The following is a 19,594-nucleotide window of genomic DNA, read 5'->3' as shown; positions in this document are numbered from 1 at the left end:
GTGGGGCTGCGTTTGGGGCTGGGGGTGGAGGTGGGAGTGGGTCTGGGGGCGGGGCTGGGAGTGGAGTTGGGAGTGGAGTGGAGTGGGTCGGGGGTGGGTCCAGGGCTGGGGGTCTCGGTCCGGTGCTGGGGGTGGAGGTGGGAGTGGGTCTGGGGGTGGGGCTGGGTTTTGGGCTGGGGGTGGGTCCAGGGCTGGGGGTCTGTCCGGTGGTGCTGGGGCCGGGGCGCTGCTGCAGTTGGGACGATGCTGTGTGTTCGCCAAACTCGGCTGCGCTGCCGCCCGTTCGGATGCCCCCCTCGCCCTTTGGTGTTGGTGGCGGCGATCGGCGTGTGCCTGGTGTACCCGACCCTGACCGTGTTGCGACTGCGAGCCGGCACCCTGGGCTCCCTCCTGCTCCGCCAGCCTGCCTGCAAACAGTGCACACAACTGCCAGGGAATGGGGAAAGAGCATCCGAGAGAGACACACACTGTCAACCGGGACCTGCTGGTCTGGATCAGCTTCTCCGACTAATCCAGGTGCGAATAGTTACTCATTGCTTTGACTGTGCATGTGTGTGTTTGAGAGAGAGAGATTTGTATCAGAGAGTGTTTGTAAAGCGGCCAATCTCCTGTTTCAGATTTGGGACTTTGAAAAAAGCCACTATATAATGGCACTGGTCTTTCTGTCGGAGTGCAACAGTTTCCCATTTGGAAAACTTTCAGACTCTGGGAAACGGATAGGTTCTGTTGCAGTTTTCTGACTTGCTGTTTTAAGCTCAAATGCATGTCAGGAAGGAGGCGATGAAAGACGAAGTAGACAGAACCTGTGGAGTTAGGAGTTGACAACAGCCCTCGATTGGGGAGGGGGAGAGAGGTTTCTTTTTGCCTTTTAACTTATTTTTAGCGCTGGACACGATGAAACACTTCCAACCAGCGGATGTTCCAGGACCCGGTTCAAGAGTTCACGCAGTGTGGGGGAAACGCAGCTTTAAAGTGTGCATCTGTTAGTGATCTGATACTAAACTCGGGAAGTGATACATGATCAATCCTTCCAATTAGCCCATTGCAACAACCTCCAGTAGCTTTTTACGAGTGGAGAGGTCAGGAGGCTCCAAATGGACAGCACCCTGTTCAGAGTGCACGGGAATCACAGAATTGTCACAGCCCCAGAGGAGCATCGTGACTTAGTGCCCTTCCCCTGCCTTTTTCCCGTACCCCCCTGCACATTGTTTCAATTCAAATAATCATCTAACACCCTCTTGAATGTCTCGATCCGAACCTGCCTCCCCCACACCCGAAGCACTAGTTGGGTGAAAAAGTATTTTGGAGATTGGCACCTTACTGTAAATGAGAAAGTAGGTGCAACTTGTTCAATCTGAAATGTTACGCACACAGGTATTCCATTTCTCAGTACAGTACAACTGTGGAACTTATTACCGCCAGTATTTTTTTGTTCCTTATTAACAAGTTTGAGGTTATCAATTTTGGACTGAAAAATATTATCAAAAAGCAGATTCAAAATGCGTCTTTGTTCATGAATCACAGAAAGCCAGTACACAGGTACAAAATGTAATAAAAAAGGCAAATGTAATGTTAGCATTTATTGCAAAAGGACTGGAGTATAAAAGTAGAGAAGTGTTGTTGCAATTGTATAGGGTGTTTGGTGAGACCACATCTGGAGTATTGTGTCCAGTTTTGGTCTCCTTATTTGGGGAAGGATGTGGTGGCATTGGAGGCAGTTCAGAGGAGGTTCACCAAATTGATTCCAGGGATGAAAGGGTTGACGTATGTGGAGAGATTATACAGTTTGGCCTTAAACTTGCTGGAGTTTAGAAGGATGAGAGGGGATCTGATCGAGGTGTACAAAATCCTAAAAGAGATTGATAAAGTAAACATAGACCAAATATTCCCCCTTGTGGGGCAATCTAGATTGAGAGGTCACGGATATAGGTTGAGAGGCGGTAGATTTATAACTGAGATGAGGAGGAACAACCTCTCGTAGAGGGTGGTGAATTTGTCCCATAGTGAGGTGGAATCAGAGTCATTAAATGGTTTCAAGATGGACAAAGAAACATTTCTGATCACAAACGTGTTAAAAAGTGAACAGGTGGGGAGGTGGATTTGAGACCAGGAAGAGATCAGCCATAATCTGATTGAATGACGGAACAGGCTCGAAGGGCTGAATTGCCTACTTCTGCTTCTGATTCCTGTGTTCCTATGTAACAACCCTTTTTTTGTAGTAAATAATTATCTCTGGGTATATCTCTTATGTCTTATTCCTTTTAAATCAGGTGTCCTTTAATTTAGATTCTTAAATTAGAAATGCTTTATCACATAGAGGGTATGTGAAAAAAGAGAATATTTATATCTGAGTAAATAATGGTTTCCATATCACAGTCAAATTAAACAACTGTCTGTTAAGAATTCATCCAGTTTATTTTCGGGGCTACCCCTAATATTTTTGTGCTCACCATTACAGGATTTCACACCACTTAATTCGAGAATTTCCAAGTAGGGTTGGCAATTATTGTTAAACTGTGGGCAGTCACCAGTCATTGGTCTATAATCACTAGAAACTGAATTGAAATTATCCAAGATAGGTTTTTTCTGGGACACTTAAAAGTCACAGAGATGTATATTCTCCCTTGCACTATGGTCTAGGTTTGAATGGGGGTAGATGGGGTGTAAAAGGGTAGTATTTAACCGAGTGTGTCAGCACTTGTTTGTCTGATGAGCAGACACTACCTGTGCTAGATATTGGAACAGTTCTATATTTGACTTCCAAGTCTATGCATTTATATAATACGTGCCCATTAACTCCATGTAATAAATAGTTATAATTTAAAGACAGGATTTGTTCTTAGTTCATACAATAAGAACCTCACCAGCGGGTGGCACGGTGGTACAGCTGCCTCACATCACCAGGGACCTGGGTTCAATTCCGGCCTTCCGTGACTGTGTGGAGTTTGCACTTTCTCCCTGTGTCTGCGTGGGTTTCCTCTGGTTTCCTCACACAGTCGAAAGATGTGCAGGTTAGGTGGATTGGCCATGTTAAATTGCCCCTCAGTGTCCAAAGGTTAGGTGGGGTTATGGGGATAGAACAGGGAGTGGGCTTAGTAGGGTGTTCCTTTAAAGGGTCGGTGCAGACTCGATGGGTCAAATGGCCTCGTTCTGAACAGTAGGGATTCGATGATTTTATGATTATTGGTGATGTCGTAACATTTCAGGGTCTCATGTTTAGGTCTTGTACTGAGAACCTAAGGCTGTCAATGTTATCTCACACATTAGACAAGAACTTAGATGCACACTAATTAGCCCGCATTGGGAAGTAAATAAAGCGTTCACGGGGAACTTATTGAATCCGATTGCTCTTCTGAGTGCTATATACGAAGCAGTCATAATGGATTTTGTAGGAATATCATAAGATCATACAAAGGGTTTCTTAATAACTACAGATGAGGTTTGTCGAGCCCGAGGGAAATTGCAAAAGGATCACAAAGTTATGTGTTTTCTGTTGGATCAGATTTCTGGATTTGCTGACTTACTAAAATGTTGTTAGTGTAAAAAAATTCTCAGTGATAGTATTGTTTTGTTTGAGTAGCTAACACTGTCTTTTGGAAATAAGGGTTACATGTCGTTGGAATGTGTCAATATTGGGATGGTCCCTAAAAGGTAGACCCCACAAAGAAATGTTGAAAACTATTTACATTGATGATAAATGATATGTAAGAGAGTACCTTTTGTAACACTACAAACATTGATGATTGCGTCCAACTGTGTAGCCACATGTCAAGTAGAGGAAATGCATTACGTTTTCACATGGATAAATCTGATTCTGAAAATTCAAGGAAAGGAAGGGTGTTCATTATCATAACTGGTAAAAGAAAATGAGTCCAATATGATTATGAAGCATTCATAGTGGTTTTGCCTTAGTAATCTGTTGTTTGTGTTTCTGTATACACAAACACCTGCCTTCTAAAGGATGTCAAAACATTGCTAAGACATGAAGAGCAACAGCAGGGACGATTCCAGGACCCAGGGCTCTAAGCTAGTGTGAAGAGAGTGTCAGAATTGAGCATGTTTTCATTATAGAAATGCCAATTTGGGGGAGATGTCCCAACACTTTTGAATTGCAAAGAGGCAGAGATAATTAACTCTGAATTGAATACCAAGCAAAGTTGCTTAATTGCTCTTCATTCAAAACTAGAGATCGGTAGAATTAATTTTTTTGACTGGTTAGATTTGAAAATTTAGGATGTAGGAATAAATATAAATTGAGGAGTTCAAATTTTGCAGGCACAAACTTTTAAAAAATTCTTTCATGGCCTGTGGCCCTCACTGGCAAGGCTAGCCAGCATTTTCTGCCCATTCCTAAATGCCCTTGAGAGCAGTTACGAGTCAACCACATTGTTTTGGGTCTGGAGTCACACGTTGACCAGGTAAGGACAGCAGATTTCTTTCCCTAAAATTAGTGAATCAGATGGATTTTTATGACTATCGATGATAGCTTTATGGTCACCATTCCTGAGATTAATTTTAAATTCCAAATTTTAAAAAGTTAATTGAATTTATTAATTCAACTTTTCATATATCAGTCATGTTATCAAGTACAATAAAGAATACGTTTGATTCAATTGATAACTTTTTAGGACCTATTATGAGAAGCTTTAAAATGTTGATACAATCCATAAAAAGTAAAGTGCTTTGAAAGTATAGAACATTAAATTGAGGGCCTATCCTGTTAGATGGGGGTAAAAAGTCCCAACCGTGCAATTGGACAGGGGCATAGGATCATTGCTCAACATATGTGCCTTGACCAGTAACTAAAGTATCATGACCTGGATTTTTGCCATTCACTATGCATATAGTTAACCATGGATTTTCAGCAGTTGTCAGTGCAGATTTCTACTCTTCCAGCATCTGTTTGACTTCAGCATCCTCTCCAGGGCATCTCTGAGCAAGGTAAGTAGCAGGGAAGCTGTTCAACCAATCAGATTGAAGAATCCTCACAGATAGAAAAACAGGAAGTAAAAAAAACCAGAAAGCATAAATTACATTTGTAAATGTACATGATGCAAAATAAAGGTTGGGTCATACACATGGGATTAAAGGAAAGAAATAAAAGAGCCAAACACACAAAAAAATGTAACATTAATTTTATTCTGAGGGAATGTGACTCCACATCTGCAAAATTAGATTTATCAGGGTCCGGAAGAGATGTTAGACAATCACTTGATTTACTATACCCCTAAAAATAGTTACTCATGATTGAACAAGGCTTACTGTTTTCATCGATCTTTCTTGCAATAATGAATAATTAGCCGAGGTTTGCGGCAAAACATTGCTGTGCAGATTCTACTCACGAGGACTGCAACAGTGCATTCTGTGTTGGAGTTGCATATCAGTAATTGTGCATGTGTGGATGTCAGAAGCGGCTGTAAGTTTTACCCTGCAACTACATCCTCGTTGCTGTTAATACATCAAAATCCGTTCCATCTTTTATGTCATGTATTTCTTTGCTTTGGTGAGAGTTTTCTCCATTCAGGTTGTCTGCTCTGTTTCTAGACACCACATCATGTAAAGGTTTGAGAACATGCTGAAATTGGGAAAGTTTCTGTACAATTTGCAAGTTCTTTCTTCAATGTGCTGAATGGAATTTCCTCATTGCGTTCCCATATTTCCACTTTGGTTAAACAGCAGCTGCTAGAGAAGGAACGAACTGCTAGGCACTTAAAAGTCACCAGCAAATGTCAATGGTAACCACAGCAGCTGGTTTCATGTAAATGCCACTGGTCTCTCTGTGGCATCACATCATAAGCAAAGCACACTGGCACTGTGTAACTAATGCAGGATAACATCATTGCAACACTTGATGGATTGTCTGTCACTATGACAACGGACTGTGCATATTTTGCTTATCAGTACACAATTGGACACCATTAATACTGAAAACTGCCACAGAAAGCACACAAAAAATAAACATGCCAAATATACAGCATATCTCTATTGTAGCAGGAAGGGGAGTGGATAGTGAGAAAATGATGCTTTGGAGTGGCAGCAGATGTTGTTCTAAGAATGAGGGAATGGGGGTGGGGGAGCATAAACAGTGGGAGCGGATGGAATTGGAAATGCTGAAAACCACCTTTCCCCATAATCTATACTCTGAATGCATCCTGGAGCTGTTGATGGTAACTTAGCCCACCGCACAATATGCTACTCATTACCTCCCACATAAAAAGTAACAACAACAGGATAAAACAGAGAGCAAAGCAAAAAGCGCTTTGTTTGTGATGGTGCTGAGGTGGGGGGAGCGATGGGTGGTGCGGTTCTACGAGAGAGAGTTTGGGGAGAAGAGAAAAAAAGAGAGAAAAACAAAGAATCTACTGCATCAGTGGAAGAGAGTGACCATATTCCCCGACTTGCTGAGTGCAGTGGCATGAGGGATTGACTGGTAATATTTGAAATTGAAACTTGCATGTTTACATAGATGCTGCCGAGGGAGCTGTTGAATAGAATGTTTGTTCTATAGCTGGAAACATCTGTAATCCATTCCTGACCTAACTTTCTCTTGTGGAATAAACATTGTACTCAACAGCTTTCTGATGTGGCATTGTGTGTGCTGTCTATCCAGGCCAGAAAATAAAATATTCCAATTTCAAATGGATTTGAGATTCATGCTGATTTCAGCATCAAGATTTGAGACCGCAAGATTTATTAAATCTTTTTGGTTCGAAGTCGGAACTAATTTAGTACCGTTTAATGTTCATAATGACCAATATATTAAGGCATGAATTGGAATATTGGGGTTAAGTTACCTTTCATAATAGTAGTGCATTTTCAAAATGGAATTCATTTTGATGTCGAATTCTTATTATAAAATTACATACATTTTTTAAAGTGGTGGGGATGTATCTATAAGTTTAAGCACATTTATAAATGTTGGCAGTTTTGAACCCTTGCAGAATAGGAGACCATTTATGGCCTGTTTTGATTCCCCACACTTCTATACAATATAAAAAATAGAATAATTAATTTCAGATTAGAATTTTGAATATCTATTCTTACCAGCAATTTGTAGTAATTGGAATTTTTGAAAGCTAATAGAATTTGTGAAGGTGAATCGATTGCTTGTTAGTTAAAAAAAAAAAATTGGGAATCATTTAAAATTATTCCAAATTCATTGAATAATGTGCAGCATTTCTTTCTTGAAGAATTCGTCTGTTCTTTCACACCAACTTACCATGTGAGAAGTCAAGAGCCATGCCAGTCGGGTCATCATTGAGAAAAAGGCAGAGAGTCCAGCAGCGATAGAATAATAAAAACTGTCAGTTAGGTCCGTAAAGCTAAAAGAATAGTGTATAAAGGTAAGGAAGCGTCGTTGCAACTGTACATGGCATTAGTGAGACCACACATGGAGTATTGTGTACCATTTTGGTCCCCTTATTTGAGGAAAGATGTAGCAGCATTGGAGGCAGTTCAGAGGAGGATCACTAGATTGATTCTAGAGATGATGAATCACAGAATCCCTACAGTACAGAAGGAGGCCATTCAGCCCATCGAGTCTACACCAAACCTTCAAATGAGCATTCCACCTGCCCCATCTCTGCAACCTAACCTGCACATCCCTTGCCACCAAGAAGCAATTCAGCACGGCCGATCCACCTACCCTGCGGGAGGAAACTGGAGTACCTGGATTAATTATATAACGAAAAGTGGGCAGAGACGTGGAAGGAACTTAAAGGAAAAAGTGGTTTTATAAACTACGTTAAAGCATCTCTAAAATGTGACTGGTGAACCTTATCGGTAGGGGAATGTAAAGACACGGGGAGAATGTACAAACTCCACACAGACAGTGACCCAAGGCCGGAATGTAACCTGGGTCCTGGGCATTGTGAGGCAGGAGTTCTAACCACTGGGCCATTGCGCCCGGGGTTTGTCTTATGAAGCAAGATTGAGCAGTTTAGGCCTAGACTCTTTTAGAGTTCAGAAGAATGAGGGGAGATCAAATTGAGGTATATGAACGATAAAAGATATGGATAAAGTAGACGTGGAGTAGATGCTTCCTCTTGTGAGGCATTCTACAATGAGAGGTCACAAACTTAGGATAAAAAGTAGCAAATTTAAAACAGAGTTGAGGAGAACCTACTTCTCCCAAAGGGTTGTGAATCTGTGGAATTCTCTACCCCAGAGTGTAGTGGATGCTGGGACAGTGAGTAAATTTAAGGAGGAGTTAGACAGATTTTTAATTGGTAATAGGTTGAAGGTTTATGGAGAACGGGCAGGACGGTGGAGTTAAGGCCAGGATGAAATCAGCCATGATCGAATGGTGGAGCAGACTCGATGGGCCGAATGGCCTAATTCTGCTCCTATATCTTATGAACTTATATGTGTCCTATTCCTGTGAAGTGATGCTCCAGAATAGACAATCATTTCTGCAATTAATTGGCTTATGGTTTTATTTTCAAACACTCATGGTTTATTAAACCGGGTACATTAATTACTGGACAAGAAAATGTTTATTATTTATATTAACATGCTAACAGTTGTATTAAACCATTGTAGTTCACTTAGTTTTAAATTTGTGTATTTTGTGCAGGTTAAATCTGAAACGTCTGAAATAAATACTACCCAGAACTCAGTTGGGATCTCAATAAAAGAATAACAGTCTTAATTGTCGTGAATATGTCCTCAGGTTCATTTCAAAGAATATGAACCGGTGTCTGTGTTTACATAGGATTTTGCGATAGACCATTGGATGTATCAGCAGTGATCATGTCATATGTCATGTTTCAGATGAGTTTGTGGATGGATAAATTAAACTTGGAGAAAAGTGAATTGCTAATTATGCTCTTATTTACAGTATCAGGTGTTATTGAAATCTAATTTTTTGTCCGTGGTTTGTCACTTCGGAGCTACTTCAAAAAGTGCAGTAGTAACTTTTATTCATTGGTGCTGATGACTGATCAGTTGAAGCTATGAGTTGTAGTAGAATGATTGTATGAAACATCATAAATGGGATAACGTTAAAAAATACACAAGGATCAGACATGCTGGAACAGTGACGTTCGATTAGATAAGAACTTAATTTAGTGTTAGATATGGTGGACCTTTTGTGTGGCAGCCATATGATTGAGTCATCAGGCTTGTTGTGTGACAGTCACATTGGACACTTATATTTGGTTGTGGTCCAAAATGTGATCATATTATTCACATGCACTAACAACGTAATGAAGAGTAACAAAAGAATACAGGACAGTAGCTTGTTCAAGAATATGTACGTCTGTATTTGTTACAGAGATTTACCACTCCAGTGTAGACAAATGTTTAAGGGGCATAAAGGGCACATTGCAGCAAGCATCTGAAATAGTTCATCCCACTCAGTGGCACAGGAGACCTTTGTTCTTGAGCCCGTCATGAACAGATCCTATGACAAAGATTGAAACCGCTTTCTATGTAAGCTTGTGAAGAGTACCCCATTTTGAGGCAAGCATAAGGTATTTCTGCCATCCCCTAAGGTCTTTTGTGTTTCAGGTGAAAGTTTGGTTCCATGAAATTAGAATGGCCAGCGCATAAAAAAGGAAATGTTATTCACACCACAGTCATTCCTTCTGACCTTTTTAAATAAAAATTGTTACACTACTTTTGTATTTATGGCATCAACAACTCGAATTTATACAGTGGTTTAACTTTTTATTAATTTAGAGTATCCAATTCTTTTTTTCCCAATTAAGGGGCAATTTAGCGTGGCCAATCCACCTAACCTGCACATCTTTGGGTTGTGGGGGTGAGACCCACACAGACACGGGGAGAATGTGCAAACTCCACACGGACAGTGACACAGGGCTGGGATCGAACATGGGACCTCAGCGCTGTGAGGCATATAGTGGTTTAACTTCATAAAACGTTAGATGGTCCATCACAGAAGATTTATAAAGCAAAGTTTGACAAATGCGTATAATTTGTCATGAGGGCAGATGGCCACAGTCTTGGTCAAGAGAGGTTTTAAGGAGCGTTAAAATCGGGGGGAGTTAAATGGCTCCCCTCTTTCTCCATTCCCCGTTTGACCACAACAGTTTTTTTTAAAAGGTTGTACTTGCCAGTTTAATGAAGGTCTAACTGTTAACGTGCAGTGACTATAAAGGACACACAGAGATGGATTTTCTTTCATTGTACTTAACCAGGTCTAAGAGAAATATTGAAAATGTTTTGACTTTCACACACAAACACACTCAAGTTCACACTCACAGTGTGATCACAGAGTGGGAAGGTAGATTAAGTAATTTAAAGTTCATGCAGGTCAAGGGGATTACAGTTCTTGAAGGTTGGTGGCTTGACTCTCCTCGAGCCGAACTTGATGGTCATTCTGGGTCAATGTGGAGTTGGTGGTTTAAAGATGTAGCGGACAATTTGTCTTTTCTTCTAAAGACAGCAGCTGCCCAGTTGAATTCTTTCTCAAATTTCTGTCCGCGGCATATAGGGCTTGAAACTTGCAAACTGCCTGGAGAGAGAGAGAGAGCCCGAGGGACTCACACTGGAATCTTGCTTTTTCAGCATCTTGTGCTTGTGCTCTGTCCAGCAGAGAAAAACAGGTGCTGAAATACACCAAAGGGTTAGTTGGCTTGTCACATAACCCTCCCTCTCCAACTGCCCAGTGACCCAAATGTCCATGGCTATTGTGTTCCTGAGGTATCCTGACTAGGTTATGGCTGGGAATTCCTCTCAGCCAGAGAGTCCCTTGTCTGAAGTGATTACATCTAATGCAGGTTCACCACCCAGTTGAGACTGGGTGTCCTGCAATGGGGACAGAAGGCGAGGTTCATCCACATTTCCCTGAGAGAATGCTCTTGCAGACAGTAGCCTCTGATTCAGTGGCTTTGGAGTTTCAGAGGCACAGTGGTGCAAATGTGCAGCCAGCTTGAACTGTGATTTCAAGTCATTGAATTATGGCGTTAGGTTTCCTAAAAATGCCACTGGTGGTGTCCAGTCAGTAAATTCATAAAATAATTTTTCATAAAGCATGGTTTCACTACAATGAGCCTCTTCGGGGAGGGAACAGAGGCAGATAAATTTAGGGAGAGAATTCCAGAGCTTAGGATCCAGGAAGCTGAAGACATGACGACCAATGTTGGAAAGGAAAAATCCAGAATGCTCAAAAGGCCCGAATTAGAGGAGCGTAGATATCATAGAATCATGGGGTGGAATTTAATCTAGACAACAAGAAGTCTCACCTATTGGCAGGAGAGCTGGCCAAAGACCAGGGTCACTTACTTCCAGTAGCTAGTGGTGTCCCTCAGGGATCAGTGTTGGGCCCACAATTGTTCACAATTTACATAGATGATTTGGAGTTGGGGACCAAGGGCAATGAGTCCAAGTTTGCAGACGACACTAAGCAAAAAGTGCAGAGGATACTGGAAGTCTGCAGAGGGATTTGGATAGGTTAAGTGAATTGGCTAGGGTCTGGCAGCTGGAATACAATGTTGACAAATGTGAGGTTATCCATTTTGGTTGGAATAACAGCTAAAAGGATTATTATTTAAATGAAAAAATATTAAAACATGCTGCTGTGCAGAGAGACCTGGGTGTGCTAGTGCATGAGTCACAAAAAGTTGGTTTACAGGTGCAACAGGTGATTAAGAAGGCGAATGGAATTGTGTCCTTCATTGCTAGAGGGATGGAGTTTAAGACTAGGGAGATTCTGCTGCAATTGTATAAGGTGTTAGTGAGGCCACACCTGGAGTATTGTGTTCAGTTTTGGTCTCCTTACCTGAGAAATGACGTACTGGTGCTGGAGGGTGTGCAGAGGAGATTCACTAGGTTAATCCCAGAGCTGAAGGGGTTGGATTACGAGGAGAGGTTGAGTAGACTGTACTCGTTGGAATTTAGAAGGATGAGGTAGGATCTTATATAAACATATAAAATTATGAAGGGAATAGATAGGATAGATGCGGGCAGGTTGTTTCCACTGGCGGGTGAAAGCAGAACTAGGGGGCATAGCCTCAAAATAAGGGGAAGTAGAGTTAGGACTGAGTTTAAGAGGAACTTCTTCACCCAAAGGGTTGTGAATCTCTGGAATTCCTTGCCCAGTGAAGCAGTTGAGGCTCCTTCATTAAATGTTTTTAAGATAAAGATAGATAGTTTTTTGAAGAATAAAGGGATTAAGGGTTATGGTGTTCGGGCTGGAAAGTGGAGCTGAGTCCACAAAAGATCAGCCATGATCTCATTGAATGGTGGAGCAGGCTCGAGGGGCCAGATGGCCTACTCCTGCTCCTGGTTCTTATGTTCTTATGTTCTTTGGCGAAGGCCTGTCATGTTAAGTGGGCTATGGCAGGCTATTCTCATTGTCAAGCATCCTGATGTGGGAGTGCATAATCAGAGGCCAGCCGATCCTCATTGATGTCTGCATGCCAGGGACATGGTTGTAATTGCTGGTCATGACTCCACCAGAGGCCAGGCTCAGTGAGGGAACCAGGCCACAGGTGAGTGAGGGCAGGATGGTAGTCCCAGCGTGAGGGATCGTTGGCTGGAACGGGGGACGGGGGTCAGAAGGAAGAGCAAGGGGTGACTCTCAGAGGCCGCCACCCCACCCTCCTTCCCCTCCCCCCACTTCTCAGTGCTTGATCCCTTGATCAGGAAGTGAATGGCTGACATCTCCCCACATCTTGGAGACCGTGTGAAAACATGACAGGGTTTTCCTTTTTGAGCTCCATGCATGGCAACTGCCCTATCCACCACTGGACAGCTACTTGAATACTTGAATACTGATAGTGACGGGATGAAGTCTTTAAGTGGGCATCATTTTCCCACTTAAGAGCCTCAATTGGCATTGGGATGGAAAGGGCGTCCAGGAGAATTCCCTTCCCGATTTAATCAGAGCAAAAGCAGAAACCTGGCACCATGCCACCTGATTAATTACTTCCCCACAGCCCTCAAAACATACTTCAGGGAAAGGCATCAAATTCTACCCATAGAATCATCAAATGGTTACTGCACAGAAAGAGGCCTTTCAGACCATCTTATTTGTGTCATCTCTCTGTAAGAGCAACCTAGCTCGTCTCATTCCCTGGTCATATTAACTGTTTGTATATGATGGAGGATTAATACAGCAGTGTGTATTTTACCTTCAGCAAGTTTATTCTGCACCTAGCTCAGCAGAGATGCAAACTCCATATAATTTCCCCATAGAAACTGTTCCAGTCATGTTCCTTTATACTGAGGTTGAGCCAATAACCATTAATATGGCAATTAGCTTAACTATGTATTTGCCAAAGTTTGCACTTGCTGATACATGGACACCCCCCCCCCCTCCCCACCACCGCCCAACACCTTCCCTAACAGCCTTGCAATTTATTTCTTTTCAGATAATAATCCAATTCCTTTCAGAAAGCCTTGATGGAACCTGCCTCCATCACTCTCTCAGCCAATGGATTCCAGATCCTAATCACTTGCTGCAGAAAAGAGATTTTGCTCATATCGCCTTTTCTTTGCCATTCAGCTTAAATTGCTCTCTTCCTGGTTCTTGACCATTCTGCCATTGGCTGTAGTTTCTCCTTATCTACTCTCTCCAGAACCTCCTTGAATTTGATCATTTCTATCAAATCTCCTCGTCCTCCTCTAAGGAGAAAAGCCACAGTTTCTCTCATATCGCCTGAGAACTGAATTCCTCAAACCTGGAACCAATCCCGTAAAACTTTACTGCACCCATTCTGATGACTTCTCATCCTCAAGTGTGGTACCTAGAAATGGATACAATGCTCCATTTGAGGCCAAAGCTGTATTTTATACATGTTCACTGTAACCTCCTTGCTGTTGTATTCTCTGCCACTATTTATAAAGTCCAGGATCACAAATCCTTAATGAGCTAGTTTTTCACCCTACCCTTCCACTTTTGTGTACATATTTGCCTCTGATCTTCCATTTCTTTAGAATTGTATCTTTTATTTTATATTGCCTCCTCGTCCTGCCTAATAAAATAAAACACTGCACGCTTCCTCTGCAAAACATTTAATCTGCCACACATGTCCGCCCCTTCCACGTCCTCTTGAAGTCTATCACTATCCTCCTCACGGTTCACAATACTCCCAAGTTTTATGTCATCTGTAAATGTTGCAGTTAGGTAAATTAAAGTTTAGGATTCACAATTCAGCCAAAATAGGAGAGAAAAACATATAAATAATGTTAATATTAACTGCATTAAGAAGCAACAGATTTGATATGATACACAAACCAAGCAGTTGAGAAAGTCATCTGACCCGCAAGAAAGGTTCACTGATCCTGGAGGACATTCGTACAGATGGCGCAAAGTGTGTTGATCCCAGTAGCTTGCACGTAACACATAAACACTGTTCAGTACTTTGCCCAGTAGCCGAAGTGTGAAGAAGCTCTTTGCCTGCTCTTCCTTCATCTGAAGGTGAGGGCTGACAAATCCTTAGGTCCAGAAAGACTTCACCCTGAGGTCTCGAAAGAAGTGGCTCGTGAGATAGTTGATGCGTCGGTGTTAATTTTTCAAAATTCCCCAGATCCGGGGAGGGTTCCACGAGATTAGAAAATAGCAAATGTAACTTCTTTATTCAAAAAGGGATGGAGGCAGACAGCTGGAAACTACAGGCCAGTTAGCTTAACATCGGCCATAGGGAAAATGATAGAAGACATTATTAAAGATATTCTAGCAGGGCGCTTGGAAATATCCAAGGCCATCAGCCAGAATCAACATGGTTTTGTGGAAGGGAAATCAGGTTTAACCAATTTATTGGAGTTCTTTGAAGAAGCCACATGTGCGGTGTACAAAGGGGAATTAAGGGATAACATATTGGCATGGATTGAAGATGGGCTGGCTAACAGGAAACAGTTGGCACAAATGAGTGGTTTTCTGGTTGGCAGGATGTGATGAGTGGTGTGCCTCAGGAATCAGTGCTGGGGCCTCCAACCTTTTTCAATGTACATAAATGACTTGGATGAAGGGACTGAAGGTGTAGTTAAGCTTTCTGATGACACAAAGAAAGATGGGAAAGCAACGAGGACGCAAGAAGGCGACAAAGGGACATAGATAGGTTAAGTGAGTGGGCAAAAAAATCTAGCAAATGGCGTATAAATGTGGGCAAATGTGAAATTGTCCATTTTGGCAGGAAGAATAAAAAAGCTTATTATCGAAATGGTGAGAGATTGCAGAGCTCTGAGTTACAGAGGGATCTGGGTGACCTAGTGCATGAAACACATAGAGCTCTGACAAGTAATTAGGAAAGCTAATAAAATGTTGTTGTTTAGTGTGAGGAGAACTGATTACAGAAGTAGAGAGGTTATGCTTCAGTTGTGCAAGACATTAGTGAGGCCACATCTGGAGTATTCTGTGGTCTCCTTATTGAAGGAAAGATGTAAATGCTTTGGAAGCAGTTCAGGGAAAATTTACAGACCAATACCAGGAATGGGCAGGTTGTCCTATGATGAAATGTTAGAGATTAGGGTTGTATCGTTAGAGTATAGAAGAGTAAGAGGCGACTTGATTGAAACTTTTAAGATCCTGAGGGGTATTGACAGGGTGAATGTGGAGAGGATGTTTCCTCTTCTGGGAGAATCTATAACTAGGGGTCACTGTTTAAAAATAACGGGTCACTAATTTACGACAGTAGAGATGAGGAGATACTTTGTTCTGAGGGTTTTGAGTCTCTGGAATTCTCTACCCCAAAAGACAGTGTAAGCTGAATATTTGAATATTTTTAAGGCAGAGCGAGAGAGATTCTTGACACCAAGAAGGTGAAAGGTTATCGGGGGTAGGCAGGAATGTGGAGTTGTGGTTACAATCAGCTGTGATCTTATTGAATGGCAGAACAGGCTCGAGGGGCCGAGTGGCCTACTCGTACTCCTAATTTGTATGCTCCTTTGTGCACAAGTTCGTATCTCCGCTCTAAAGGCAACCCATTATCGTTTTTGTCTGCCAATAATTGATTTGAACATACTTGGCCAGGTCTGTCCTCACACCACTGAAACTGACTCTCCCCCAATTAATTATTTTTATACTGATTGTTCCTTATCTTTTTCCATTGCGAACCTAAAAATATGATTCAAAGATCACTGTCCCCCTAAATGTTTCTATACTGACGCAGATGACATTCGCAAGAAGTAGATCTGGAAATGTCTCCTTCCCATTGTGCCAGAAACATACTCATCTCGAAAAGTATTGTGACCACACTTGAAGAAAAACCCTCTCTTCCCTTTACACTATGGGAAAACGTTTGGTGGCTGAAAAATAATGTGGCAAAATTTGAGGTTGTGCACTTTGACGGGAGAATAGAAAAGCAGAATATTATTTAAATGGAGTGAGACTGCAGAATGCTGCAGCCCAGGGCAATCTCTGTGTCCTTGTGCATGAATCACAGCAATAAGCAGAGGAACAGGTCGTGTTGAGGAAGCAGGGGGCTACAGAAGGACATGGGCAGGCTAGGAGAGTGGGAAAAGAAGTGGCAGATGGAATACAATGTGGAAAAGTGTGAGTTTATGCACTTTCAAAGGAGGAATGGAAGCGTAGACTATTTTCGAAATGGGAAAAGGCTTAGGAAATCAGAAGCACAAAAGGATTTAGGAGTCCGAGTTCAAGATTCTCTCAAGGTTAACGTGCAGGTTCAGTCGGCAGTTAGGAAGACAAATGCAATGTTAGCATTCATGTCATGAGGGCTAGAATACAAGACCAGGGATGTACTTCTGAGGCTGTATAAGGCTCTGGTCAGACCCCATTTGGAATATTGTGAGCAGTTTTGGGCTATGGATCTCAGGAAGAATGTGCTGGCCTTGGAAAGGGTCCAGAAGTGGTTCACAAGAATGACCCCTGGAATGAAGAGATTGTCATGTGAGGACTGTTTGAGGACTCTGGGTCTGCACTTGTTGGAGTTCAGATGGATGAGGGAGGATCTTATTGAAAATTACAGGATACTGAGAAGCCTAGGTAGAGTGGACGTGAAGAGGATGTTTCCATTAGTAGGAAAAACTAGAACCCGAGATATAGCCTCAGACTAAAGGGACGATCCTTTAAAACTGAAATGAGGAGGAAGTGTTTCAGCCAGAAATTAGTGAATCTGTGGAACTCTGCCACAGAAGGTTGTGGAGGCCACATCACTGTGTGTCTTTAAGACAGAGATAGTTAGGTTCTTGATTAATAAGGGGTTATGGGGAGAAGGCAGGAGAATGGGCATGACAAACATATCAGCCATGATTGAATGGCGGGCAGACTTGAGGGCAGCACAGTGGCGCAGTGGGTTACCCCTGCTGCCTCACGGCGCCGTGGTCCCAGGTTTGATCACATAAGAACATAAGAACTAGGAACAGGAGTAGGCCATCTGGCCCCTCGAGCCTGCTCCACCATTCAATGAGATCATGGCTGATCTTTGTGGACTCAGCTCCACTCTTCGGCCCGTACACCATCTCCCCGAATCCCTTTATTCTTTAGAAAGGTATCTATCTTTTTCTTAAAAACGTTTAAAGAAGGAGCCTCAACTGCTTCACTGGGCAAGGAATTCCAGAGATTCACAACCCTTTGGGTGAAGAAGTTCCTCCTAAACTCGGTCCTAAATCTACTTCCCCTTATTTTGAGGCTATGCCCCCTAGTTCTGCTTTCCCCGACCAGTGGAAACAACCTGCCCGCATCTATCCTATCTATTCCCTTCATAATTTTATATGTTTCAATCCCCCCCGCATCCTTCTAAACTCCAATGAGTACAGTCCCAGTCTACTCAACCTCTCATCATAATCTAATCCCCTCAACTCTGGGATCAACCTAGTGAATCTCCTCTGCACTCCTTCCAGTGCCAATATGTCCTTTCTCAGGTAAGGAGACCAAAACTGAACACAATACTCCAGATGTGGCCTCACCAACACCTTATACAATTGCAGCATAACCTCCCATAACCTCTTGAACTCCATCCCTCTAGCAATGAAAGACAAAACTCGATTAGCCTTCTTAATCACCTGTTGCACCTGCACACCAACTTTTTGCGACTCGTGCACCAGCACACCCAGGTCCCTCTGCACAGCAGCATGCTTTAACATCTTACCGTTTAAATAATAGTCCATTCTGCTGTTATTCCTCCCAAAATGGATAGCCTCACACTTGGCAACATTGAATTCCATCTGCCAGACCCTAGCCCATTCACCTAACCTATCCAAATCCTTCTGCAGACTTCCGGTATCCTCTACACTTTTTGCTTTACCACTCATCTTAGTGTCGTCTGCAAACTTTGCCACATTGCACTTGGTCCCCAACTCCAAATCATCTATGTAAATTGTGAACAACTGCGGGCCCAACACTGATCCTTGAGGCACCCCACTAGTTACAGGTTGCCAACCAGAGAAACACCCATTTATCCCCACTCTCTGCTTTCTGTTAGTTAACCAATCCTCTACCCATGCTACCACTTTACCCTCAATGCCACGCATCTTTAGTTTATGCAGCAACCTTTTGTGTGGCACCTTGTCAAAAGCTTTCTGGAAATCCAGATATATCACATCCATTGGCTCCCCGTTATCTACTGCACTGGTAACGTCCTCATAAAATTCTACCAAATTAGTCAGACGCGACCTACCCTTTATGAACCCATGCTGCGTCTGCCCAATGGGACAGTTTCCCTCCAGGTGCCCTGCTATTTCCTCCTTAAGGATAGATTCCAGCATTTTCCCTACAACCGAAGTTAAGCTTACCGCTTTCTGCCGACCTTTTTTAAACAGTGGTGTCACGTTTGCTACTTTCCAATCCTCTGGGACCACCCCAGAGTCTAGTGAATTTTGATAAATTATCACTAGTGCGTTTACAATTTCCCTAGCCATCTCTTTTAACACTCTGGGATGCATCCCATCAGGGCCAGGAGACTTGTCTACCTTTAGCCCCATTAGCTTGCCCAATACTGCCTCCTTAGTGATTACAATCATCTCAAGGTCCTCACCTATCATATCTTTATTTCCATCAGTCCAGTCACTGGCATGTTATTTGTGTCTTCCACTGTGAAGACTGACCCAAAAAACCTGTTCAGCTCCTCAGCCATTTCCCCGTCTCCTATTATTAAATCTCCCTTCTCATCTTCCAAAGGACCAATATTTACCTTAGCCACTCTTTTTGTCTTATATATTTGTAGAAGCTTTTACTATCTGCTTTTATGGTCTGAGCAAGTTTACTTTCATAGTCTACCTTACTCTTCTTTATAGCTTTTTATAGCACGGCTCTAGGTCACTGTCCGTGTGGAGTTTGCACATTCTCCCCTTGTTTGCGTGGGTTTCACTCCCACAACCCAAAGATGTGCAGGGTATGTGGATTGGCTACACTAAATTGCCCCTTAATTGGAAAAAATGAATTGGGTACGCTAAATTTAAAAAAAAGACTTGATGGGCCGAATGGCCTAATTCTGCTCCTATGTCTTATGATCTTAAGTTAGCATGCAGTAACAAATAATTAGCAAGACAAATAGAATGACGACCCTTATTTCAAAAAGGATGGAGTATAAAAGGAGGGAAGTCTTGCAACAACTGTACAGGACATTGTGGAGACCGCACCTTGAGTACTGTGTTCAATTTTGGTCTTCCTTGAGGGACATACTTGCATTGGAAAGACTTCTGAGAGGGTCCACTGAGCTGATTCCTG

General features: G+C 42.5%; 1 protein-coding gene across 1 annotated transcript in view; it reads left to right on the top strand.

Moving 5' to 3' along the window:
* The first annotated feature begins 231 nt into the window (after nt 1-231).
* Nucleotides 232-19,594, top strand: part of cped1 (cadherin-like and PC-esterase domain containing 1) — a 345,650-nt gene continuing 326,287 nt past the window's right edge. Inside the window, exon 1 of the mRNA XM_072485221.1 lies at nt 232-516. Within this exon, the coding sequence (XP_072341322.1) occupies nt 244-516 (273 nt within the window). The 5' untranslated portion in view covers nt 232-243. The remainder of the gene's footprint in view (nt 517-19,594) is intronic.

Source organism: Scyliorhinus torazame, chromosome 19 (assembly GCF_047496885.1).
Source record: "Scyliorhinus torazame isolate Kashiwa2021f chromosome 19, sScyTor2.1, whole genome shotgun sequence".
Classification (NCBI taxonomy): Eukaryota; Metazoa; Chordata; class Chondrichthyes; order Carcharhiniformes; family Scyliorhinidae; genus Scyliorhinus; species Scyliorhinus torazame.
The sequence above is the reverse complement of the archived record's forward strand: the minus strand, read 5'-3'. Positions and strand labels throughout refer to the sequence as shown.